The sequence below is a fragment of the Somniosus microcephalus genome, unplaced genomic scaffold, assembly GCF_052327205.1.
Source record: "Somniosus microcephalus isolate GS21.2 unplaced genomic scaffold, FLI_Smic_1.0 unresolved_chr7, whole genome shotgun sequence".
Lineage (NCBI taxonomy): Eukaryota > Metazoa > Chordata > Chondrichthyes > Squaliformes > Somniosidae > Somniosus > Somniosus microcephalus.
This window is the reverse complement of record NW_028225185.1, coordinates 6,410,463-6,435,671: the sequence shown is the minus strand read 5'-3', so window position 1 is coordinate 6,435,671 and position 25,209 is coordinate 6,410,463. Positions and strand designations below refer to the sequence as shown.

Genomic DNA, 25,209 nt, shown 5'->3' with positions numbered 1-25,209 from the left:
CAGTACCGCTCCTCCGACAGTGCGGCGCTCCCTCAGTACCGCCCCTCCGACAGTGCGGCATTCCCTCAGTACTGCCCCTCCGACAGTGCGGCGCTCCCTCAGTACTGCCCCTCCGACAGTGCGGCGCTCCCTCAGTACTGCCCCTCCGACAGTGCGGCGCTCCCTCAGTACTGCCCCTCCGACAGTGCGGCGCTCCCTCAGTACTGCTCCTCCGACAGTGCGGCGCTCTCTCAGTACTGCCCCTCCGACAGTGCGGCGCTCCCTCAGTACTGCCCCTCCGACAGTGCGGCGCTCCCTCAGTACTGCCCCTCCGACAGTGCGGTGCTCCCTCAGTACTGCCCCTCCGACAGTGCGGCGCTTCCTCAGTACCACCCCTCCGACATTGTGGCGCTCCCTCAGTACTGCCCCTCCGACAGTGCGGCGCTCCCTCAGTACTGCCCCTCCGACAGTGCGGCGCTGCCTCAGTACTGCACCTCTGACAGTGCGGTGCTCCCTCAGTACTGCCCTTCTGACAGTGCGGCGCTCCCTCAGTACCGCCCCTCCGACAGTGCGGCGCTCCCTCAGTAGCACCCCTCTGACAGTGCAGCGCTCCCTCACTACTGCCCCTCCGACAGTGCGGCGCTCCCTCAGTCCCGCACCTCCGACACTGCGGCGCTCCCTCTGTATTGTCGCTCCGACAGTGCGGCGCTCCCTCAGTACTGCCCCTCCGACAGTGCGGCGCTCCCTCAATACTGCCCCTCCGACAGTGCGGCGCTCCCTCAGTACTGCCCCTCCGACAGTGCGGTGCTCCCTCAGTACCGCCCCTCCCACAGTGCGGCGCTCCCTCAGTACTGCCCCTCCGACAGTGCGGCGCTCCCTCAGTACTGCCCCTCCGACAGTGCGGCGCTCCCTCAGTGCTGCCCCTCCGACAGTGCGGCGCTCCCTCAGTACTGACCCTCCGACAGTGCGGCGCTCCCTCAGTACTGCCCCTCCGACAGTGCGGCGCTCCCTCAGTACCGCCCCTCCCACAGTGCGGCGCTCCCTCAGTACTGCCCCTCCGACAGTGCGGCGCTCCCTCAGTACCGCTCCTCCGACAGTGCGGCGCTCCCTCAGTACCGCCCCTCCGACAGTGCGGCATTCCCTCAGTACTGCCCCTCCGACAGTGCGGCGCTCCCTCAGTACTGCCCCTCCGACAGTGCGGCGCTCCCTCAGTACTGCCCCTCCGACAGTGCGGCGCTCCCTCAGTACTGCCCCTCCGACAGTGCGGCGCTCCCTCAGTACTGCTCCTCCGACAGTGCGGCGCTCTCTCAGTACTGCCCCTCCGACAGTGCGGCGCTCCCTCAGTACTGCCCCTCCGACAGTGCGGCGCTCCCTCAGTACTGCCCCTCCGACAGTGCGGTGCTCCCTCAGTACTGCCCCTCCGACAGTGCGGCGCTTCCTCAGTACCACCCCTCCGACATTGTGGCGCTCCCTCAGTACTGCCCCTCCGACAGTGCGGCGCTCCCTCAGTACTGCCCCTCCGACAGTGCGGCGCTTCCTCAGTACCACCCCTCCGACATTGTGGCGCTCCCTCAGTACTGCCCCTCCGACAGTGCGGCGCTCCCTCAGTACTGCCCCTCCGACAGTGCGGCGCTCCCTCAATACTGCCCCTCCGACAGTGCGGCGCTCCCTCAGTACTGCCCCTCCGACAGTGCGGCGCTCCCTCAGTACTGCCCCTCCGACAGTGCGGCGCTCCCTCAGTACTGCCCCTCCGACAGTGCGGCGCTGCCTCAGTACTGCACCTCTGACAGTGCGGTGCTCCCTCAGTACTGCCCTTCTGACAGTGCGGCGCTCCCTCAGTACCGCCCCTCCGACAGTGCGGCGCTCCCTCAGTAGCACCCCTCTGACAGTGCAGCGCTCCCTCAGTACTGCCCCTCCGACAGTGCGGCGCTCCCTCAGTACTGCCCCTCCGACAGTGCGGCGCTCCCTCAGTACTGCCCCTCCGACAGTGCGGCGCTCCCTCAGTACTGCTCCTCCGACAGTGCGGCGCTCTCTCAGTACTGCCCCTCCGACAGTGCGGCGCTCCCTCAGTACTGACCCTCCGACAGTGCGGCGCTCCCTCAGTACTGCCCCTCCGACAGTGCGGCGTTCCCTCAGTACTGCCCCTCCGACAGTGCGGCGCTGCCTCAGTACTGCACCTCTGACAGTGCGGTGCTCCCTCAGTACTGCCCTTCTGACAGTGCGGCGCTCCCTCAGTACTGCCCCTCTGACAGTGCGGCGCTCCCTCAGTAGCACCCCTCTGACAGTGCAGCGCTCCCTCACTACTGCCCCTCCGACAGTGCGGCGCTCCCTCAGTCCCGCACCTCCGACACTGCGGCGCTCCCTCTGTACTGTCGCTCCGACAGTGCGGCGCTCCCTCAGTACTGCCCCTCCGACAGTGCGGCGCTCCCTCAATACTGCCCCTCCGACAGTGCGGCGCTCCCTCAGTACTGCCCCTCCGACAGTGCGGCGCTCCCTCAGTACTGCCCCTCCGACAGTGCGGCGCTCCCTCAGTACTGCCCCTCCGACAGTGCGGCGCACCCTCAGTACTGCCCCTCCGACAGTGCGGTGCTCCCTCAGTACCGCCCCTCCCACAGTGCGGCGCTCCCTCAGTACTGCCCCTCCGACAGTGCGGCGCTCCCTCAGTACTGCCCCTCCGACAGTGCGGCGCTCCCTCAGTGCTGCCCCTCCGACAGTGCGGCGCTCCCTCAGTACTGACCCTCCGACAGTGCGGCGCTCCCTCAGTACTGCCCCTCCGACAGTGCGGCGCTCCCTCAGTACCGCCCCTCCCACAGTGCGGCGCTCCCTCAGTACTGCCCCTCCGACAGTGCGGCGCTCCCTCAGTACCGCTCCTCCGACAGTGCGGCGCTCCCTCAGTACCGCCCCTCCGACAGTGCGGCATTCCCTCAGTACTGCCCCTCCGACAGTGCGGCGCTCCCTCAGTACTGCCCCTCCGACAGTGCGGCGCTCCCTCAGTACTGCCCCTCCGACAGTGCGGCGCTCCCTCAGTACTGCCCCTCCGACAGTGCGGCGCTCCCTCAGTACTGCTCCTCCGACAGTGCGGCGCTCTCTCAGTACTGCCCCTCCGACAGTGCGGCGCTCCCTCAGTACTGCCCCTCCGACAGTGCGGCGCTCCCTCAGTACTGCCCCTCCGACAGTGCGGTGCTCCCTCAGTACTGCCCCTCCGACAGTGCGGCGCTTCCTCAGTACCACCCCTCCGACATTGTGGCGCTCCCTCAGTACTGCCCCTCCGACAGTGCGGCGCTCCCTCAGTACTGCCCCTCCGACAGTGCGGCGCTTCCTCAGTACCACCCCTCCGACATTGTGGCGCTCCCTCAGTACTGCCCCTCCGACAGTGCGGCGCTCCCTCAGTACTGCCCCTCCGACAGTGCGGCGCTCCCTCAATACTGCCCCTCCGACAGTGCGGCGCTCCCTCAGTACTGCCCCTCCGACAGTGCGGCGCTCCCTCAGTACTGCCCCTCCGACAGTGCGGCGCTCCCTCAGTACTGCCCCTCCGACAGTGCGGCGCACCCTCAGTACTGCCCCTCCGACAGTGCGGTGCTCCCTCAGTACCGCCCCTCCCACAGTGCGGCGCTCCCTCAGTACTGCCCCTCCGACAGTGCGGCGCTCCCTCAGTACTGCCCCTCCGACAGTGCGGCGCTCCCTCAGTGCTGCCCCTCCGACAGTGCGGCGCTCCCTCAGTACTGACCCTCCGACAGTGCGGCGCTCCCTCAGTACTGCCCCTCCGACAGTGCGGCGCTCCCTCAGTACCGCCCCTCCCACAGTGCGGCGCTCCCTCAGTACTGCCCCTCCGACAGTGCGGCGCTCCCTCAGTACCGCTCCTCCGACAGTGCGGCGCTCCCTCAGTACCGCCCCTCCGACAGTGCGGCATTCCCTCAGTACTGCCCCTCCGACAGTGCGGCGCTCCCTCAGTACTGCCCCTCCGACAGTGCGGCGCTCCCTCAGTACTGCCCCTCCGACAGTGCGGCGCTCCCTCAGTACTGCCCCTCCGACAGTGCGGCGCTCCCTCAGTACTGCCCCTCCGACAGTGCGGCGCTCCCTCAGTACTGCTCCTCCGACAGTGCGGCGCTCTCTCAGTACTGCCCCTCCGACAGTGCGGCGCTCCCTCAGTACTGCCCCTCCGACAGTGCGGCGCTCCCTCAGTACTGCCCCTCCGACAGTGCGGCGCTCCCTCAGTACTGCCCCTCCGACAGTGCGGCGCTCCCTCTGTACTGTACTGGGAGTGCAATTCTGGTCTCTGGTGTGGGCCCCGAACCCACAACCATCGGACTCACAGCAGAGTCGAGGACGATGGACAATGTCCGCACGCTCGATAAAGCCCAAATCTTCCCTATGGAGGGATGCTCCTCGAACGGACTGTGTGACTGGAGGGATTTTGTACTGACAATCTCCCTGGCGGTTCCGGATCGCTGCTCTTACCGGCCATGGTTCCAAGCTCCGACATCTCAGCTGCTGACCAGTCCTTCATGGGCCCAAAAACCTCGGCCACTCTGTCCTTCAGGGAGTCCAATGTCACTGCAGGGCAACTCAGAGTCCCCAGGCTCGCAGCTGCCAATCTGTCTTGCAAGAAAGAAAGAATTTCCATTGTAGTCCTGGTTAACGTGAGAGAGTAAAGCTCCCTCTACACTGTCCCATCAAACACACCCAGGGCAGGTACAGCAGGGGTTAGATACAGAGTAAAGCTTCCTCTACACTGTCCCATCAAACACTCCCAGGGCAGGTACAGCATGGGTTAGATACAGATTAAGGCTCCCTCTACACTGTCCCAACAAACACTCCCAGGGCAGGTACAGCAGGGGTTAGATACAGAGTAAAGCTCCCGCTACACTGTCCCATCAAACACTCCCATGGCAGGTACAACATGGGCTAGATACAGAGTAAAGCTGCCTCTACACTGTCCCATCAAACACTCCCAGGAAAGGTACAGCACGGGTTAGACACAGAGTAAAGCTGCCTCTACACTGTCCCATCAAACACTCCCAGGGCAGGTACAGCACGGGTTAGATAGAGAGTAAAGCTCCCTCTACACTGTCCCCATCAAACACTCCCAGGGCAGGTACACACGGGTTAGATACAGAGTAAAGCTCCCTCTACACTGTCCCACCAAACACTCCCAGGGCAGATACAGCACGGGGATAGATACAGAGTAAAGCTCCCTCTACACTGTCCCATCAAACACTCCCAGGGCAGGTACAGCACGGGGTTAGATACAGAGTAAAGCTCCCTCGACACTGTCCCATCAAACACTCCCAGGACAGGTACAGCACGGGTTAGATACAGAGTAAAGCTCCCTCTACACTGTCCCATCAAACACTCCCAGGACAGGTACAGCACGGGTTAGATACAGAGTAAAGCTCCCTCTACACTGTCCCATCAAACACTCCCAGGGCAGGTACAACACGGGGTTAGATACAGAGTAAAGCTCCCTCTACACTGTCCCCATCAAACACTCCCAGGGCAGGTACAGCACGGGTTAGATACAGAGTAAAGCTCCCTCTACACTGTCCCCATCAAACACTCCCAGGGCAGGTACAGCACGGGTTAGATACAGAGTAAAGCTCCCTCTACACTGTCCCATCAAACACTCCCAGGGCAGGTACAGCACGGGTTAGATACAGAGTAAAGCTCCCTCTACACTGTCCCATCACACACTCCCAGGGCAGGTACAGCACGGGTTAGATACAGAGTAAAGCTCCCTCTACACTGTCCCATCAAACACTCCCAGGACAGGTACACACGGGTTAGATACAGAGTAAAGCTCCCTCTACACTGTCCCATCAAACACTCCCAGGGCAGGTACAGCACGGGTTAGATACAGAGTAAAGCTCCCTCTACACTGTCCCATCAAACATTCCCAGGGCAGGTATAGCACGGGTTAGATACAGAGTAAAGCTCCTTCTACACTGTCCCATCAAACACTCCCAGGGCAGGTACAGCACAGGTTAGATACAGAGTAAAGCTCCCTCTACACTGTCCCCATCAAACACTCCCAGGGCAGGTACAGCACGGGTTAGATACAGAGTAAAGCTCTCTCTACACTGTCCCCATCAAACATTCCCAGGGCAGGTACAGCACGGGTTAGATACAGAGTAAAGCTCCCTCTACACTGTCCCCATCAAACACTCCCAGGGCAGGGACTGCACGGGTTAGATACAGAGTAAAGCTCCCTCTACACTGTCCCATCAAACACTCCCAGGGCAGGTACAGCACGGGTTAGATACAGAGTAAAGCTCCCTCTACACTGTCCCGTCAAACACTCCCAGGGCAGGTACAGCACGGGTTAGATACAGAGTAAAGCTCCCTCTACACTGTCCCATCAAACACTCCCAGGGCAGGTACAGCACGGGTTAGATACAGAGTAAAGCTCCCTCTACACTGTCCCATCAAACACTCCCAGGGCAGGTAAGGGAAGTCTGAGGGAGGTGAGGAGTCTCCGCGTTTTGATGTCCTGGGAAAGAATGGGTTGGAATCGGAGACGGTTCAACGAGTCTGGATTTGAACAATGAGGATGGAGGGAGGGGGGCAGACTGTGTGGGGGAGGGGGGATTGGAGCGTAGAAGGAACAAGAGAAGAAAACGTCAATTGAAAGATGAGTGGAGATTGTAAATTCCTCATCTTACTCTTCCCTGATGCTCACTGCATTCAAATCGAGTCTCATCACGCAAGTCTCTAACTCAAGTCTTTGCAACGGGCTCGACGGGACGAATGTTCTTCTTCCGTGCTGTAACCTCTCTACGATTCTATTTGCAGGATCTGTAATCTGACCCTCCCCGGCCATCCTCCCAGTCAGGCGACGCTTTTTAAAAGCAGCGTCAAAGTTCTCGAGGCCGCGCGCTTTCCCCGCATAAGGCAGAACCCGACCGGAGAGGAAGGAGGCGCTCACCTGATCGCTTCCCCTCCTAGCTGGGAGATGAGAGAGGCGTTCATTCCACACATAAAATTCCCAAGACCACTGAGTTCCACGGATCCCAGGGAAGCGGCTGTAATCCCGCGAAGGTCCAGGAATCGACCCAACACGGCGCTCTGCTGCGGGTCCGAGAGGCAAAACGGAATCAGTAACAGTGATCAGCAGCAGGAACCCTGGCTGATTTTCCCTCTCTCTCTAACCCAGGGGTCACTGGGCAGTGATCAGGAGCAGGAACCCTGGCTGATTTCCCCTCTCTCTCTAACCCAGGGGTCACTGGGCAGTGATCAGGAGCAGGAACCCTGGCTGATTTCCCCTCTCTCTAACCCAGGGGTCACTGGGCAGTGATCAGGGGCAGGAACCCTGGCTGATTTCCCCTCTCTCTCTAACTCAGGGGTCACTGGACAGTGACCAGGAGCAGGAACCCTGGCTGATTTCCCCTCTCTCTCTAACCCAGGGGTCACTGGACACTGATCAGGAGCAGGAACCCTGGCTGATTTCCCCTCTCTCTAACCCAGGGGTCACTGGACAGTGATCAGGAGCAGGAACCCTGGCTGATTTCCCCTCTCTCTAACCCAGGGCTCACTGGGCAGTGATCAGGAGCAGGAACCCTGGCCGATTTCCTCTCTCTCTAACCCAGGGCTCACTGGGCAGTGATCAGGAGCAGGAACACTGGCCGATTTCCTCTCTCTCTAACCCAGGGGTCACTGGACAGTGATCAGGAGCTGGAACCCTGGCTGATTTCCTCTCTCTCTAACCCAGGGGTCACTGGACAGTGATCAGGAGCAGGAACCCTGGCTGATTTCCCCTCTCTAACCCAGGGGTCACTGGGCAGTGATCAGCAGCAGGAACCCTGGCTGATTTTCCCTCTCTCTCTAACCCAGGGGTCACTGGGCAGTGATCAGGAGCAGGAACCCTGGCTGATTTCCCCTCTCTCTAACCCAGGGGTCACTGGGCAGTGATCAGGAGCAGGAACCCTGGCTGATTTCCCCTCTCTCTAACCCAGGGGTCACTGGACAGTGATCAGGAGCAGGAACCCTGGCTGATTTCCCCTCTCTCTAACCCAGGGGTCACTGGGCAGTGATCAGGAGCAGGAACCCTGGCTGATTTCCCCGCTCTCTAACCCAGGGGTCACTGGACAGTGATCAGGAGCAGGAACCCTGGCTGATTCTCCCTCTCTCAGTAACCCAGGGGGTCACTGGACAGTGATCAGGAGCAGGAACCCTGGCTGATTTCCCCTCTCTCTAACCTAGGGGTTACTGGACAGTGATCAGGAGCATGAACCCTGGCTGATTTCCCCTCTCTCTAACCCATGGGTCACTGGCCAGTGATCAGGAGCAGGAACCCTGGCTGATTTCCCCCTCTCTCTAACCCAGGGCTCACTGGACAGTGATCAGGAGCAGGAACCCTGGCTGATTTCCCCTCTCTCTAACCCAGGGCTCACTGGGCAGTGATCAGGAGCAGGAACCCTGGCTGATTTCCCCCTCTCTCTAACCCAGGGGTCACTGGACAGTGATCAGGAGCAGGAACCCTGGCTGATTTCCCCTCTCTCTAACCCAGGGGTCACTGGACAGTGATCAGGAGCAGGAACCCTGGCTGATTTCCCCTCTCTCTAACCCAGGGGTCACTGGACAGTGATCAGGAGCAGGAACTGTAATGTATGTACCTTTAAGGGAGAGAACTACTTTTTACAGCTCCTGTATACTGTAGTACCGGCAGTGACCACACCAGTATATAAACCCTGAGTAGTGATCTGTACAGATAGTTCTAGAGTAACCCTCATTCAGTAAACACCTGTTGAATCGTTCCCTGCAGTCTGTTGTCTGATTATTGAAGGACACCACATTAAGATACACGGACATAACATTGGCGACGAGGCAGATTCGAACCTACCTGCAACTCTGCATCACCTCCCAGGGATTTGCTCCTGGAGAACAGTGGAAGAAGGTCTAGTCCAGAAGCACGGGCGTCGACCACGGGCAGCCGCCCAGTCATCCAGCGGAGATTTGAGCATCGCAGGGGAGGCTGTCGAGAGCCAGGCTTGGCTTTCCAGTCACGGTGGTCCAGCGAAACGGGCTGGCAACAGGTAGTGCGCAGACCCTTCCCGGACAGCGACGGGTTAGAGCCCGACCAAGCAGCACAGAAAAAGGCCGAGCAGCGTCGACGGGGGAGAGAGAGAGGGCAGAGCGCACAGGGCGCAGCCGGTGTTCAGGACCGAGCGGCGTCAACGGGGGAGAGAGACGAGAGAGAGCAGAGCGCAGCCGGTGTTCACGGGCCGAGCAGCGTCAACGGGGGAGAGAGGCGCGCAGGAAAACACGAGGCGCTTCCATTGCCACGAGGACTGCAGAGAGCGGCGTTGGCAGCAGCGCGGGAGACGCCATTTTAAGCCGTAGCGGGGAAAAAAGGAAAGCGCGGGAGACGCCATTTTAAGCCAGTCTAACCACACCCAAAAATGCCGAAGAGTGGCAGTATCACAGCGTTCGACAATGAAGTCAAAGATTGGACGACATATGTCGAACGCATAGAAGTATACTGCAAGGCGAATGAAGTGCCAGATGACAAGAAAGCGCTGGTATTGTTGAATTCAATGGGTGCAAAAACGTATGGCTTACTGCGAAACCTAGTAACCCCAGAGAAGCCAGTAGAAAAGGATTTTGAAAACATAGTGTCAATCCTACAGGACCACTTAAACCCCACAACGCTGCTGATAGCAGAAAGATTTAAGTTTCACAAAAGGAACCAGCATAAAGATGAAAGTAATGCTGAGTATTTAACGGAACTGCGCAAGCTATCGAAACACTGCCAGTTTGGAACGGGACTAGCAGATACTTTAAGGGACAAGTTTGTGTGTGGGCTTCAAAGTGAAGGAACCCAGAAACGGCTTCTATCAGAAAAGGATCTTACGCTGGACAAGGCTTTCAGCATTGCAGTGTCACACGAAGCAGCAGCACGGGGCGCTGCAGAGATACAACGGAGACCGCAAGAATATGGCACAAATGAAATGTCATACGGAACAGTGAAGTGCTATCGCTGCGGCAGAACAACACGCGACCATAATGATTGCTGGTTCAAGGACAAAGTGTGCAGACAGTGTGGAAAAGTAGGACACATAGCAAGCATCTGCAGGTCGGGAAAGAAAACCAGCAGCAAGAAATCTCCACAGGAGAAGTACAAGAAGGTACATAAGGTGACGGAGAGTAGTTCAGACGAACAGAGGAGTGATACAGACTCCGGAAGCAAGGAGCTGGGTTGTCTGAAACTACATAATGTGATCAAAACGGAGGATCACCAAACTATCTGGGTCACGCTCAAGATAGCAGGAGTCCAAGTGAAAATGGAATTGGACACAGGATCAGCCCTAACAGTCATAAACCGAAGGGACTACAAGCGGCTATTCTCACATATACCCTTGAGAGATACAAAGATTGTCTTGAAGATGTACACGGGGCAAAAAGTCTACCCCAAAGGAAAAATAAGGGTGAACGTCATATATAACGGCAAGGAAACACCAAAAATGGACCTATATGTATTGCCAGATGGAGGACCACCACTACTAGGACATGAATGGATCCGGAAGATACAGCTAGATTGGCATTCCATACAGGCACTGACTGTGGCTGACAAAAAGGATGACGACGTCACACCTGGGCGACTGTCAAAGATCCTAACTGACGCGAAAGAAGTGTTCCAGCAAGGACTCGGAACACTAAAAGGCATGACAGCAATGATTAAAATTGAAGAAAACGCAAGCCCAAAATTTTTTAAGGCCAGACCGGTACCTTATGCGATCCGCCCAGCCGTCAAAGCAGAGCTGGAGAGTCTGGAACGTTCAGGTGTACTGTCCAAGGTAGACTGGAGCGAGTGGGCTACACCCATTGTCCCTGTGATGAAAAAGTCGTTGAGCAGCACGCCTGGGGAACCAAGGAAGGTTCGCATCTGTGGGGACTTTAAGGTAACAGTGAACCCGGTCCTTCACACCGTACAATATCCACTTCCGCAGATTGAAGATATTTTCGCCTCGCTATCTGGAGGGAAACGCTTCACTAAGATTGATCTGGCCCAGGCGTATCTGCAAATGGAGGTAGAAGAAGCATCAAAAAAATACCTCACAATCAGCACCCATAAAGGTCTCTACCAATACAACCGGCTGGTATTCAGGGTAGCATCAGCTCCGGCTATTTGGCAGAGGGCAATGGAACAAGTCCTGCAAGGGATCCCAGGGACCCAGTGTTATTTGGACGACATCCTGGTCACGGGCGAAAATGACAGTGATCACCTTGCCAACCTGGAGCAGGTGCTCACTAGATTGCAGGAATATGGGCTCCGAGCTAACCGCCCCAAATGCGAGTTTTTTAGAAAACAGATCTCGTATTGTGGCCACGTTATCGATAAAGAGGGGTTACATAAGTCCCCAGAGAAGATTGAGGCAGTAGTCAAGGCTCCAGCACCGGAAAATGTGTCACAACTGAGGTCGTTCCTCGGGCTGGTAAACTACTACCATAAGTTCTTGCCAAATTTGTCTACAATACTACACCCACTGAACACCCTACTGCAAACTGGAGTGCCATGGAAGTGGAGTGACGAATGTAAACGAGCTTTCCGGAAGAGCAAAACACTAATCACATCGAAAGAGGTATTGGCCCATTTCAACCCAGCACTACCAATTCAGTTGGCGTGTGATGCGTCACCCTACGGCATTGGAGCGGTGCTGTCGCACAAATTCTCGGACGGCTCAGAGAGGCCAATAGCCTTTGCGTCACGATCACTAACCTCAGCCGAGCGTAACTACGCCCAGATTGACAGGGAGGCCCTCAGCCTAGTGTGGGGAGTGAAAAAGTTCAATCACTATCTGCACGGGCAGAAGTTCACCTTGCTGACTGACCACCAACCACTTGTCTCCATCTTTAATCCAAAGAAGGGTGTTCTGAACAACGGCTACAAAGATGGTCCCTTTTTCTAGGGGCGCACCAATATGAAATCGAGTATAAGGGCACGAAACAGCATGGAAACGCTGATGGGCTAACACGCCTGCCACTGCCTACTGCGTAGGAAGCACCAGCAGTGGATCCTGTTGAAATATTTCATTCGACTATAATTGAATGCTTGCCAGTAACTAACGCTGGTATAGAGAAGGAGACCCGAAATGACCCGACACTGTCTCAGGTATATGATTTGACGGTGAAGGGATGGCCAGCACATGGCGACTCACTGTTGCCAGCATTCTCATCCAGAAGAGAACAGCTGTCAGTATGCCAGGGGACCTTGATGTGTGGATCCCGAGTGGTAATTCCACCCAAGTTAAGGGAGAGAGTGCTCAATGAGCTTCACGAAAGTCATCTGGGAGGGGTGAAAATGAAAAGCCTTGCTAGGGCTTATGTGTGGTGGCCGGGGATCGATCAGCAAATCGAGGACCTGACAAAGAGCTGCTCAGGATGCCAGAAGGTCCAAAATGCACCACAACATGCCCTTCTACACCCATGGGAGTGGCCCTCATCTCCATGGCAACGGGTGCATATTGATTTTGCTGGTCCATTCATGGACTCAATGTTTTTAATAGCCGTGGATGCGCACTCGAAATGGCCTGAGGTCATCAAAATGTCCTCCACCACCACAGAGAAAACTATTGCAGTCCTACGGACCATTTTTGCCAGGAATGGCTTGCCAGAACAGATTTGCTCCGACAACGGACCACAGTTTGTGTCCGAAGAGTTCCGGAGGTTCTTGAAAAAGAATGGGGTAAGGCATTACACATCCGCCCCGTATCATCCAGCCACAAATGGATTGGCTGAGAGGTTCGTACAAACCTTTAAGAAGGCAATAAAGGCTATGTACAATGACAACATTCCGCTGCAGCACAAGGTGGACAATTTCCTGTTCGCCTACCGGAATGCGACACATGCAGTCACCAACCAGGCCCCAGCCATGATGTTCTTTAACCGAAGGTTAAGATCTCGCCTGGATTTGCTCAGACCAAACGTACGAAGAGATGTTGAGAGTAAGCAATTCCAGCACATCCATGAGAAGCCAACAAGGAGCTTCAATGTAGGGCAACCAGTCTTGGCCCGCGACTATCGAACAGAAAAATGGCAGCCAGGAACGATATGCACACGGCAGGGCCCACTAATGTACACAGTGGACGTTGGGGAGAGCATCGTGAGACGCCATGCTGACCAGGTCCTAGAGTCACAGGAACGAGTCAACCCCATGCCTCGCCCATACGTACCTGGTGATGAACCCGACGTACAGGTCGCATCTACCCCAGAAACAGTAGCATCGGAAGCTGATGAACCAACCGACGACAGGGGGCCAGAATCACCTCCGCACCAAGAGCAAGACACTCGGGAAAGGCGCTATCCGGAAAGGATCAGGAAGCCTCCCCAAAGACTGAATTTATAAATAGACTATTTTCAGCTAATGTTGCATGTTAAAAGTGTTAATTGTAATTAGTTTGATATTTAATTGTTAAATGAGTGTTATGGTACTGTTAATCTAAAAGGGGAGGAATTGTAATGTATGTACCTTTTAAGGGAGAGAACTACTTTTTACAGCTCCTGTATACTGTAGTACCGGCAGTGACCACACCTGTATATAAACCCTGAGTAGTGATCTGTACAGTTAGTTCTAGAGTAACCCTCATTCAGTAAACACCTGTTGAATCGTTCCCTGCAGTCTGTTGTCTGATTATTGAAGGACACAACATTAAGATACACGGATCTAACAGGAACCCTGGCTGATTTCCCCTCTCTCTAACCCTGGGGTCGCTGGACAGTGATCAGGAGCAGGAACCCTGGCTGATTTCCCCTCTCTCTAACCCAGGGGTCGCTGGACAGTGATCAGGAGCAGAACCCTGGCTGATTTCCCCTCTCTCTAACCCTGGGGTCACTGGACAGTGATCAGGAGCAGGAACCCTGGCTGATTTCCCCTCTCTCTAACCCTGGGGTCGCTGGACAGTGATCAGGAGCAGGAACCCTGGCTGATTTCCCCTCTCTCTAACCCTGGGGTCGCTGGACAGTGATCAGGAGCAGAACCCTGGCTGATTTCCCCTCTCTCTAACCCAGGGGTCACTGGACAGTGATCAGGAGCAGGAACCCTGGCTGATTTCCCCTCTCTCTAACCCTGGGGTCGCTGGACAGTGATCAGGAGCAGGAACCCTGGCTGATTTCCCCTCTCTCTAACCCAGGGGTCACTGGACAGTGATCAGGAGCAGGAACCCTGGCTGATTTCCCCTCTCTCTCTAACCCAGGGGTCACTGGACAGTGATCAGGAGCAGGAACCCTGGCTGATTTCCCCTCTCTCTAACCCAGGGGTCACTGGACAGTGATCAGGAGCAGGAACCCTGGCTGATTTCCCCTCTCTCTAACCCTGGGGTCACTGGACAGTGATCAGGAGCAGGAACCCTGGCTGATTTCCCCTCTCTCTCTAACCCAGGGGTCACTGGGCAGTGATCAGGAGCAGGAACCCTGGCTGATTTCCCCTCTCTCTAACCCAGGGGTCACTCGACAGTGATGTTACTGCTGTTGTTTGACTGTGTGTTTGAGGGACAGAGGGGTCGTTACCTGCTCCTGGGTCCAGGCAGGACAAGCCGAGATGCTCGCCAGCGTATCAATGGAGCTCAGATCCAAGAGCTGTAGCTCAGTCGCGGACAGCGAGGTTACGATGCACTTCAGATTCGCAATGTCTTCCTGTTTAAAGCTAGACGTGGATCCCCACACCTACAAGGCACAAAGCGGTGGCTGTCATTCATGGAGAAATGGCTCATGAAGTAACACTGGGCGGCCAGCTGGTGGCGCCGTCCAAGGAGTATAAATACTCGGGCGTGGGCCCAGCTTGCTCAGGACGTTTTTGTAAGCAGGAACTAGTGATTGTAACTAGAAACTCATGGTTGTGAAATAGTTGATTAAAGCCTTGTTTTATACTCAACCAAGTGATTCGTAGTCTTTTTACATCAATGGCCGTGACTAACCCCGCACTGACGGTCCAATAAGACATTGCTGAATCCACACACTGCCGTGTCTCAGTGGGTAGCAGTCTCTATCTCTCTCTCTCACCTCGGAGTCAGGAGGTTGTGAGTTCGAGTCCCACTCCAGAGACTCGAGCACAAAATCTAGGCCGACTCTTCCAGTGCCAGTACTGAGGGAGCGCCGCACTGTCGGAGGGGCGGTACTGAGGGAACGCTGCACTGTCGGAGGGGCGGTACTGAGGGAGTGCCACTCTGTCGGAGGGGCGGTACTGAGGGAGCGCCGCTCTGTCGGAGGGGCGGTACTGAGGGAGCGCCGCTCTGTCGGAGAGGCAGTACTGAGGGAGCGCCGCACTGTCGGAGGGGCGGTACTGAGGGAGCGCCGCACTGTCGGAGGGGCGGTACTGAGGGAGCGCCGCACTGTCGGAGGTGCCGTCTTTCGGATGAGACATTAAACCGAGGCGCTGTCTGCTCTCAGGTGGATGTAACAGATCCCACGGCCACTATTGGAAGAAGAGCAGGGGGGAGTTCTCCCCGGTGTCCTGGGGCCAATATTTATCCCTCAACCAACATCACTAAAACATCGCCCCTGCCCCGGCCCAGCCTCCTCGCGTGGTGCCGGTTACCTCCACAGCCTTGTCCTTTAGAGCCGCTCGCTGCTCCTGCGAGAAGCCGGTGACCGATGCCAACACCTCGACCGTGTCCTCGAAGGTCTGCGCTGACATACACGCCAGCTGCTCCGCCGTCCACTGAGCGTTGGCCTCCCCCAGCTCCCGGATCTGCGCGGCCGTGGGTCTCGCGCTGCACGAAGCGACTTCAATCAGCAAATAGAAGTGATGGTTAACTGTTGCCCATGACAACGCTTCACAAACAGCACAGAAAAATAGCCGAGACCCTGCACCTAATGTCCCACTCTCCCAAACTCAGAGCCACCGACCGCACTGTGTCCATGTCTACAAGACAGCTGATGCTCCCTTCGCTCCTCTCTCTCTCTCTTTCTGTCTCTCCATCTCACTTCTCTCTGTCTCTCGCCGCTGTCTCCCTCTCTCCCTATTTCTCTCTCTATCTCTCCCTCTCCCATTCTCTCTCTCTTGCGTCCCTTTCTTTCTGTCTCCCGCTCTCTCTGTCTCCCGCCCTTTCTGTCTCTCTATATCTCCCTCTTTCTTTCTGTCTCTCTCTCTCTGTGTCTCTCTATCTCCCTCTCTCTCTCTAGCTCTCTCTCTTTCTGTCTCTCTCTCTCTCACTCTGTCTCTCTCTCTCTCTCTCTCTCCCTCTGTCTCTCTCCCTTTCCCTCTCTCTCTCTCTCTCTATCGGCCTCTCTCTCTCTCTTGCGTCCCTCTCTTTCCCTCCCTCTCTTTCTCAGTCTGTCAGTCTTCTCTCTCGGACCGTACACATTCCAGTTGACACCAGTCCAGTCGATGTGTCTGATTTTGAACGGGTCTTTTCCTGACTGGAATGCTGTATGGGCCTGGCAGAGACCTGCAGCATCCCTTCCTCTGCGGCACCCCGTGCGAGAATGCAATGATCTACAGGGCAACTCCACAGAGGAGAAAGTAACGAGGGCAATTTCCTTTACCCGTTTCCTCCCCGACCCCCTCTTGAAGGACACGGGTCCAATGGGAACCAGCTGCCTGCGGCTTCCTCACTGAGTTTACAAACAGCACCTTGCATCTATACCATGCCGTTAACGTAGTAAAATGTCCCAGGGCGCTTCACAGGAGCGATTATCGGACAAAATTTGACACCGAGCCACAACAGGAGATATTAGGGCAGGTGACCAAAAGCTTGGTCAAAGAGGTCGATTTTAAGGAGCGTCTTAAAGGAGGAGAGAGAGGCGGAGAGGTTCAGGGAGGGAATTCCAGAGCTCGGGGCCCAGGCGGCTGAAGGCACGGCCGCCAATGGTGGAGTGATGGAAATCGGGGGATGCGCGAGAGGCCAGAATTGGAGGAACGCAGAGATCTGGGAGGGTTGTAGGGGCCGGAGGAGGTTACAGAGATAGGGAGGGGTGTAGGGGCTGGAGGGGGTTAGAGATAGGGAGGGGTGTAGGGGCTGGAGGAGGTTAGAGATAGGGAGGGGTGTGGGGCTGGAGGAGGTTAGAGATAGGGAGGGGTGTGGGGCTGGAGGAGGTTACAGAGATGGGGAGGGGTGTAGGGCTGGAGGAGGTTACAGAGATAGGGAGGGGTGTAGGGGCTGGAGGAGGTTACAGAGATAGGGAGGGGTGTAGGGGCTGGAGGAGGTTACAGAGATAGGGAGGGGTGTAGGGGCTGGAGGAGGTTACAGAGATAGGGAGGGGTGTAGGGCTGGAGGAGGTTACAGAGATAGGGAGGGGTGTAGGGCTGGAGGAGGTTACAGAGATGGGGAGGGGTGTAGGGGCTGGAGGGGGTTACAGAGATAGGGAGGGGTGTGGGGCTGGAGGGGGTTACAAAGATGGGGAGGGGTGTATGGCTGGAGGGGGTTACAGAGATAGGGAGGGGTGTAGGGCTGGAGGGGGTTACAGAGATAGGGAGGGGTGTAGGGGCTGGAGGAGGTTACAGAGATGGGGAGGGGTGCAGGGGCTGGAGGAGGTTACAGAGATAGGGAGGGGTGTAGGGGCTGGAGGAGGTTACAGAGATGGGGAGGGGTGTAGGGGCTGGAGGGCGTTACAGAGATGGGGAGGGGTGTAGGGCTGGAGGAGGTTACAGAGATGGGGAGGGGTGTAGGGGCTGGAGGGGGTTACAGAGATGGGGAGGGGTGTAGGGCTGGAGGAGGTTACAGAGATGGGAAGGGGTGTAGGGCTGGAGGAGGTTACAGAGATAGGGAGGGGTGTAGGGGCTGGAGGAGGTTACAGAGATAGAGAGGGGTGTAGGGCTGGAGGAGGTGACAGAGATAGGGAGGGGTGTAGGGGCGAGGAGGCTGTGGAGGGGATTTGAACATGAGGATGAGAATTTTAAAATCGAGGCGTTGCCGGACTGGGAGCCAATGCAGGTCAGTGAGCACAGGGGGTGATGGGTGAACGGGACTGGGTGTGAGTTAGGACACTGGGCAGTGAGCACAGGGGGTGATGGGTGAACGGGACTGGGTGTGAGTTAGGACACGGGGCAGTGAGCACAGGGGGTGATGGGTGAACGGGACTGGGTGTGAGTTAGGACACGGGGCAGTGAGCACAGGGGGTGATGGGTGAACGGGACTGGGTGTGAGTTAGGAAACGGGGCAGTGAGCACAGGGGGTGATGGGTGAACGGGACTGGGTGTGAGTTCGGACACGGGGCAGTGAGCACAGGGGGTGATGGGTGAACGGGACTGGGTGTGAGTTAGGACACGGGGCAGTGAGCACAGGGGGTGATGGGTGAACGGGACTGGGTGTGAGTTAGGACACGGGGCAGTGAGCACAGCGGGTGATGGGTGAACGGGACTGGGTGTGAGTTAGGACACGGGGCAGTGAGCACAGGGGGTGATGGGTGAACGGGACTGGGTGTGAGTTAGGACACTGGGCAGTGAGCACAGGGGGTGATGGGTGAACGGGACTGGGTGTGAGTTAGGACACGGGGCAGTGAGCACAGGGGGTGATGGGTGAACGGGACTGGGTGTGAGTTAGGACACGGGGCAGTGAGCACAGGGGGTGATGGGTGAACGGGACTGGGTGTGAGTTAGGACACGGGGCAGTGAGCACAGGGGGTGATGGGTGAACGGGACTGGGTGTGAGTTAGGACACGGGGCAGTGAGCACAGGGGGTGATGGGTGAACGGGACTGGGTGTGAGTTAGGACACGGGGCAGTGAGCACAGGGGGTGATGGGTGAACGGGACTGGGTGCGAGTTAGGACACGGGGCAGTGAGCACAGGGGGTGATGGGTGCACGGGACTGGGTGTGAGTTAGGACACGGGGCAGTGAGCACAGGGGGTGATGGGTGAACGGGACTGGGTGTGAGATAGGACACGGGGCAGTGAGCACAGGGGGTGATGGGTGAACGGGACTGGGTGTGAGTTAGGACACGGGGCAGTGAGCACAGGGGGTGATGGGTGAACGGGACTGGGTGTGAGTTAGGACACGGGGCAGTCAGCACAGGGGGTGATGGGTGAACGGGACTGGGTGTGAGTTAGGACACGGGGCACTGAGCACAGGGGGTGATGGGTGAACGGGACTGGGTGTGAGTTAGGACACGGGGCAGTGAGCACAGGGGGTGATGGGTGAACGGGACTGGGTGTGAGTTAGGACACGGGGCAGTGAGCACAGGGGGTGATGGGTGAACGGGACTGGGTGTGAGTTAGGACACGGGGCACTGAGCACAGGGGGTGATGGGTGAACGGGACTGGGTGTGAGTTAGGACACGGGGCAGCGAGCACAGGGGGTGATGGGTGAACGGGACTGGGTGTGAGTTAGGACACGGGGCAGTGAGCACAGGGGGTGATGGGTGAATGGGACTGGGTGTGAGTTAGGACACGGGGCAGTGAGCACAGGGGGTGATGGGTGAACGGGACTGGGTGTGAGTTAGGACACGGGGCAGCGAGCACAGGGGGTGATGGGTGAACGGGACTTGGTGTGAGTTAGGACACGGGGCAGTGAGCACAGGGGGTGATGGGTGAACGGGACTCGGTGCGAGTTAGGACACGGGGCAGTGAGCACAGGGGGTGATGGGTGAACAGGACTCGGTGCGAGTTAGGACATGGGGCAGTGAGCACAGGGGTTGATGGGTGAACGGGACTGGGTGCGAGTTAGGACACGGGGCAGTGAGCACAGGGGGTGATGGGTGAACGGGACTGGGTGTGAGTTAGGACACGGGGCAGTGAGCACAGGGGGTGATGGGTGAACGGGACTCGGTGTGTGTTAGGACACGGGGCAGTGAGCACGGGGTGATGGGTGAACGGGACTGGGTGTGAGTTAGGACACGGGGCAGTGAGCACAGTGGGTGATGGGTGAACGGGACTGGGTGTGAGTTAGGACACGGGGCAGTGAGCACAGGGGGTGATGGGTGAATGGGACTCGGTGTGAGTTAGGACACGGGGCAGTGAGCACAGGGGGTGATGGGTGAACGGGACTGGGTGTGAGTTAGGACACGGGGCAGTGAGCACAGGGGGTGATTGGTGAACAGGACTGGGTGTGAGTTAGGACACGGGGCAGTGAGCACAGAGGGGTGATGGGTGAACGGGACTTGGTGTGAGTTAGGACACGGGGCAGTGAGCACGGGGGGTGATGGGTGAACGGGACTGGGTGTGAGTTAGGACACGGGGCAGTGAGCACAGGGGGTGATGGGTGAACGGGACTCGGTGCGAGTTAGGACACGGGGCAGTGAGCACAGGGGGTGATGGGTGAACAGGACTCGGTGCGAGTTAGGACATGGGGCAGTGAGCACAGGGGTTGATGGGTGAACGGGACTGGGTGCGAGTTAGGACACGGGGCAGTGAGCACAGGGGGTGATGGGTGAAGGGGACTGGGTGTGAGTTAGGACACGGGGCAGTGAGCACAGGGGGTGATGGGTGAACGGGACTGGGTGTGAGTTAGGACACGGGGCAGTGAGCACAGGGGGTGATGGGTGAACGGGACTCGGTGTGTGTTAGGACACGGGGCAGTGAGCACGGGGTGATGGGTGAACGGGACTGGGTGTGAGTTAGGACACGGGGCAGTGAGCACAGTGGGTGATGGGTGAACGGGACTGGGTGTGAGTTAGGACACGGGGCAGTGAGCACAGGAGGTGATGGGTGAACGGGACTGGGTGTGAGTTAGGACACGGGGCAGTGAGCACAGGGGGTGATGGGTGAATGGGACTCGGTGTGAGTTAGGACACGGGGCAGTGAGCACAGGGGGTGATGGCTGAACGGGACTGGGTGTGAGTTAGGACACGGGGCAGTGAGCACAGGAGGTGATGGGTGAACGGGACTGGGTGTGAGTTAGGACACGGGGCAGTGAGCACAGGGGGTGATTGGTGAACAGGACTGGGTGTGAGTTAGGACACGGGGCAGTGAGCACAGAGGGGTGATGGGTGAACGGGACTTGGTGTGAGTTAGGACACGGGGCAGTGAGCACGGGGGGTGATGGGTGAACGGGACTGGGTGTGAGTTAGGACACGGGGCAGTGAGCACAGGGGGTGATGGGTGAACGGGACTCGGTGCGAGTTAGGACACGGGGCAGTGAGCACAGGGGGTGATGGGTGAACAGGACTCGGTGCGAGTTAGGACATGGGGCAGTGAGCACAGGGGTTGATGGGTGAACGGGACTGGGTGCGAGTTAGGACACGGGGCAGTGAGCACAGGGGGTGATGGGTGAAGGGGACTGGGTGTGAGTTAGGACACGGGGCAGTGAGCACAGGGGGTGATGGGTGAACGGGACTGGGTGTGAGTTAGGACACGGGGCAGTGAGCACAGGGGGTGATGGGTGAACGGGACTCGGTGTGTGTTAGGACACGGGGCAGTGAGCACGGGGTGATGGGTGAACGGGACTGGGTGTGAGTTAGGACACGGGGCAGTGAGCACAGTGGGTGATGGGTGAACGGGACTGGGTGTGAGTTAGGACACGGGGCAGTGAGCACAGGAGGTGATGGGTGAACGGGACTGGGTGTGAGTTAGGACACAGGGCAGTGAGCACAGGGGGTGATGGGTGAATGGGACTCGGTGTGAGTTAGGACACGGGGCAGTGAGCACAGGGGGTGATGGGTGAACGGGACTCTGTGCGAGTTAGGACACGGGGCAGTGAGCACAGGGGGTGATGGGTGACCGGGACTGGGTGTGAGTTAGGACACGGGGCAGTGAGCACAGTGGGTGATGGGTGAACGGGACTGGGTGTGAGTTAGGACACGGGGCAGTGAGCACAGGGGGTGATAGGTGAACGGGACTGGGTGTGAGTTAGGACATGGGGCAGTGAGCATAGGGGGCGATGGGTGAACGGGACTGGGTGTGAGTTAGGACACGGGGCAGTGAGCACAGGGGGTGATGGGTGAACGGGACTGGGTGTGAGTTAGGACACGGGGCAGTGAGCACAGGGGGGATGGGTGAACGGGACTCGGTGTGAGTTAGGACACGGGGCAGTGAGCACAGGGGGTGATGGGTGAACGGGACTGGGTGCGAGTTAGGACACGGGGCAGTGAGCACAGGGGGTGATGGGTGAACGGGACTGGGTGTGAGTTAGGACACGGGGCAGTGAGCACAGGGGGTGATGGGTGAACGGGACTGGGTGTGAGTTAGGACACGGGGCAGTGAGCACAGGGGGTGATGGGTGAACGGGACTGGGTGTGAGTTAGGACACGGGGGCAGTGAGCACAGGGGGTGATGGGTGAACGGGACTGGGTGCGAGTTAGGACACGGGGCAGTGAGCACAGGGGGTGATGGGTGAACGGGACTGGGTGTGAGTTAGGACACGGGGCAGTGAGCACAGGGGGTGATGGGTGAACGGGACTGGGTGTGAGTTAGGACACGGGGCAGTGAGCACAGGGGGTGATGGGTGAACGGGACTGGGTGTGAGTTAGGACACGGGGCAGTGAGCACAGGGGGCGATGGGTGAACGGGACTGGGTGCGAGTTAGGACACGGGGCAGTGAGCACAGGGGGTGATGGGTGAATGGGACTGGGTGTGAGTTAGGACACGGGGCAGTGAGCACAGGGGGTGATGGGTGAACGGGACTGGGTGTGAGTTAGGACACGGGGCAGTGAGCACAGGGGGTGATGGGTGAACAGGACTCGGTGCGAGTTAGGACATGGGGCAGTGAGCACAGGGGCTGATGGGTGAACGGGGCTGGGTGTGAGTTAGGACATGGGGCAGTGAGCACAGGGGGTGATGGGTGAACGGGACTGGGTGTGAGTTAGGACACGGGGCAGTGAGCACAGGGGGTGATGGGTGAACGGGGCTGGGTGTGAGTTAGGACACGGGGCAGTGAGCAGAGGGGGTGATGGGTGAACGGGACTTGGTGTGAGTTAGGACACGGGGCAGTGAGCACAGGGGGTGATGGGTGAACGGGACTGGGTGTGAGTTAGGACACGGGGCAGTGAGCACAGGGGGTGATGGGTGAACGGGACTGGGTGTGAGTTAGGACACGGGGCAGTGAGCACAGGGGGTGATGGGTGAACGGGACTGGGTGCGAGTTAGGACACGGGGCAGTGAGCACAGGGGGTGATGGGTGAACGGGACTGGGTGTGAGTTAGGACACGGGGCAGTGAGCACAGGGGGCGATGGGTGAACGGGACTGGGTGCGAGTTAGGACACGGGGGAGCGAGCACAGGGGGTGATGGGTGAACGGGACTGGGTGTGAGTTAGGACAGGGGGCAGTGAGCACAGGGGGTGATGGGTGAACGGGACTGGGTGTGAGTTAGGACACGGGGCAGCGAGCACAGGGGGTGATGGGTGAACGGGACTGGGTGTGAGTTAGGACACGGGGCAGTGAGCACAGGGGGTGATGGGTGAACGGGACTGGGTGTGAGTTAGGACACGGGGCAGCGTGCACAGGGGGTGATGGGTGAACGGGACTGGGTGTGAGTTAGGACACGGGGCAGTGAGCACAGGGGGTGATGGGTGAACGGGACTGGGTGTGAGTTAGGACACGGGGCAGTGAGCACAGGGGGTGATGGGTGAACGGGACTGGGTGTGAGTTAGGACACGGGGCAGTGAGCACAGGGGGTGATGGGTGAATGGGACTGGGTGTGAATTTGGACACGGGGCAGTGAGCACAGGGTGTGATGAGTGAACGGGACTGGGTGTGAGTTAGGACACGGGGCAGTGAGCACAGGGGGTGATGGGTGAATGGGACTGGGTGTGAGTTAGGACACGGGGCAGTGAGCACAGGGGGTGATGGGTGAACGGGACTGGGTGTGAGTTAGGACACGGGGCAGTGAGCACAGAGGGGTGATGGGTGAACGGGACTTGGTGTGAGTTAGGACACGGGGCAGTGAGCACAGGGGGTGATGGGTGAATGGGACTGGGTGTGAGTTAGGACACGGGGCAGTGAGCACAGGGGGTGATGGGTGAACGGGACTGGGTGTGAGTTAGGACACGGGGCAGTGAGCACAGGGGGTGATGGGTGAACAGGACTCGGTGCGAGTTAGGACATGGGGCAGTGAGCACAGGGGCTGATGGGTGAACGGGGCTGGGTGTGAGTTAGGACATGGGGCAGTGAGCACAGGGGGTGATGGGTGAACGGGACTGGGTGTGAGTTAGGACACGGGGCAGTGAGCACAGGGGGTGATGGGTGAACGGGGCTGGGTGTGAGTTAGGACACGGGGCAGTGAGCAGAGGGGGTGATGGGTGAACGGGACTTGGTGTGAGTTAGGACACGGGGCAGTGAGCACAGGGGGTGATGGGTGAACGGGACTGGGTGTGAGTTAGGACACGGGGCAGTGAGCACAGGGGGTGATGGGTGAACGGGACTGGGTGTGAGTTAGGACATGGGGCAGCGAGCACAGGGGGTGATGGGTGAACGGGACTGGGTGTGAGTTAGGACACGGGGCAGCGAGCACAGGGGGTGATGGGTGAACGGGACTGGGTGTGAGTTAGGACACGGGGCAGTGAGCACAGGGGGTGATGGGTGAACGGGACTGGGTGTGAGTTAGGACACGGGGCAGTGAGCACAGGGGGTGATGGGTGAACGGGACTGGGTGTGAGTTAGGACACGGGGCAGTGAGCACAGGGGGTGATGGGTGAACGGGACTGGGTGTGAGTTAGGACACGGGGCAGTGAGCACGGGGTGATGGGTGAACGGGACTGGGTGCGAGTTAGGACACGGGGCAGTGAGCACAGGGGGTGATGGGTGAACGGGACTGGGTGTGAGTTAGGACACGGGGCAGCGAGCACAGGGGGTGATGGGTGAAAGGGACTGGGTGTGAGTTAGGACACGGGGCAGCGAGCACAGGGGGTGATGGGTGAACGGGACTGGGTGTGAGTTAGGACACGGGGCAGTGAGCACAGGGGGTGATGGGTGAACGAGACTGGGTGTGAGTTAGGACACGGGTCAGTGAGCACAGGGGGTGATGGGTGAACGGGACTGGGTGTGAGTTAGGACACGGGGCAGTGAGCACAGGGGGTGATGGGTGAATGGGACTGGGTGTGAGTTAGGACACGGGGGCAGTGAGCACGGGGTGATGGGTGAACGGGACTGGGTGTGAGTTAGGACACGGGGCAGTGAGCACAGGGGGTGATGGGTGAACGGGACTGGGTGTGAGTTAGGACACCGGGCAGTGAGCACAGGGGGTGATGGGTGAACGGGACTGGGTGTGAGTTAGGACACGGGGCAGTGAGCACAGGGGGTGATGGGTGAACGGGACTGGGTGTGAGTTAGGACACGGGGCAGTGAGCACCGGGGGTGATGGGTGAACGGGACTGGGTGTGAGTTAGGACACGTGGCAGTGAGCACAGGGGGTGATGGGTGAACGGGACT

The 25,209-nt window shown here is 58.4% G+C and overlaps 1 protein-coding gene across 1 annotated transcript in view; it reads right to left on the bottom strand.

The window, feature by feature from the left end:
* The window catches only part of LOC147086431 (otoancorin-like), a 35,177-nt gene extending 19,347 nt beyond the window's left edge, over positions 1 to 15,830 (bottom strand). Inside the window, exons 1-5 of the mRNA XM_085978249.1 lie at positions 15,803 to 15,830; positions 15,506 to 15,693; positions 14,479 to 14,634; positions 6,902 to 7,044; positions 4,438 to 4,574 (exon numbers count right to left, since the gene is read on the bottom strand). Coding sequence (XP_085834375.1) covers positions 4,438 to 4,574; positions 6,902 to 7,044; positions 14,479 to 14,634; positions 15,506 to 15,693; positions 15,803 to 15,830 — 652 coding nt within the window. The remainder of the gene's footprint in view (positions 1 to 4,437; positions 4,575 to 6,901; positions 7,045 to 14,478; positions 14,635 to 15,505; positions 15,694 to 15,802) is intronic.
* Between the last annotated feature and the right edge of the window lie 9,379 nt (positions 15,831 to 25,209).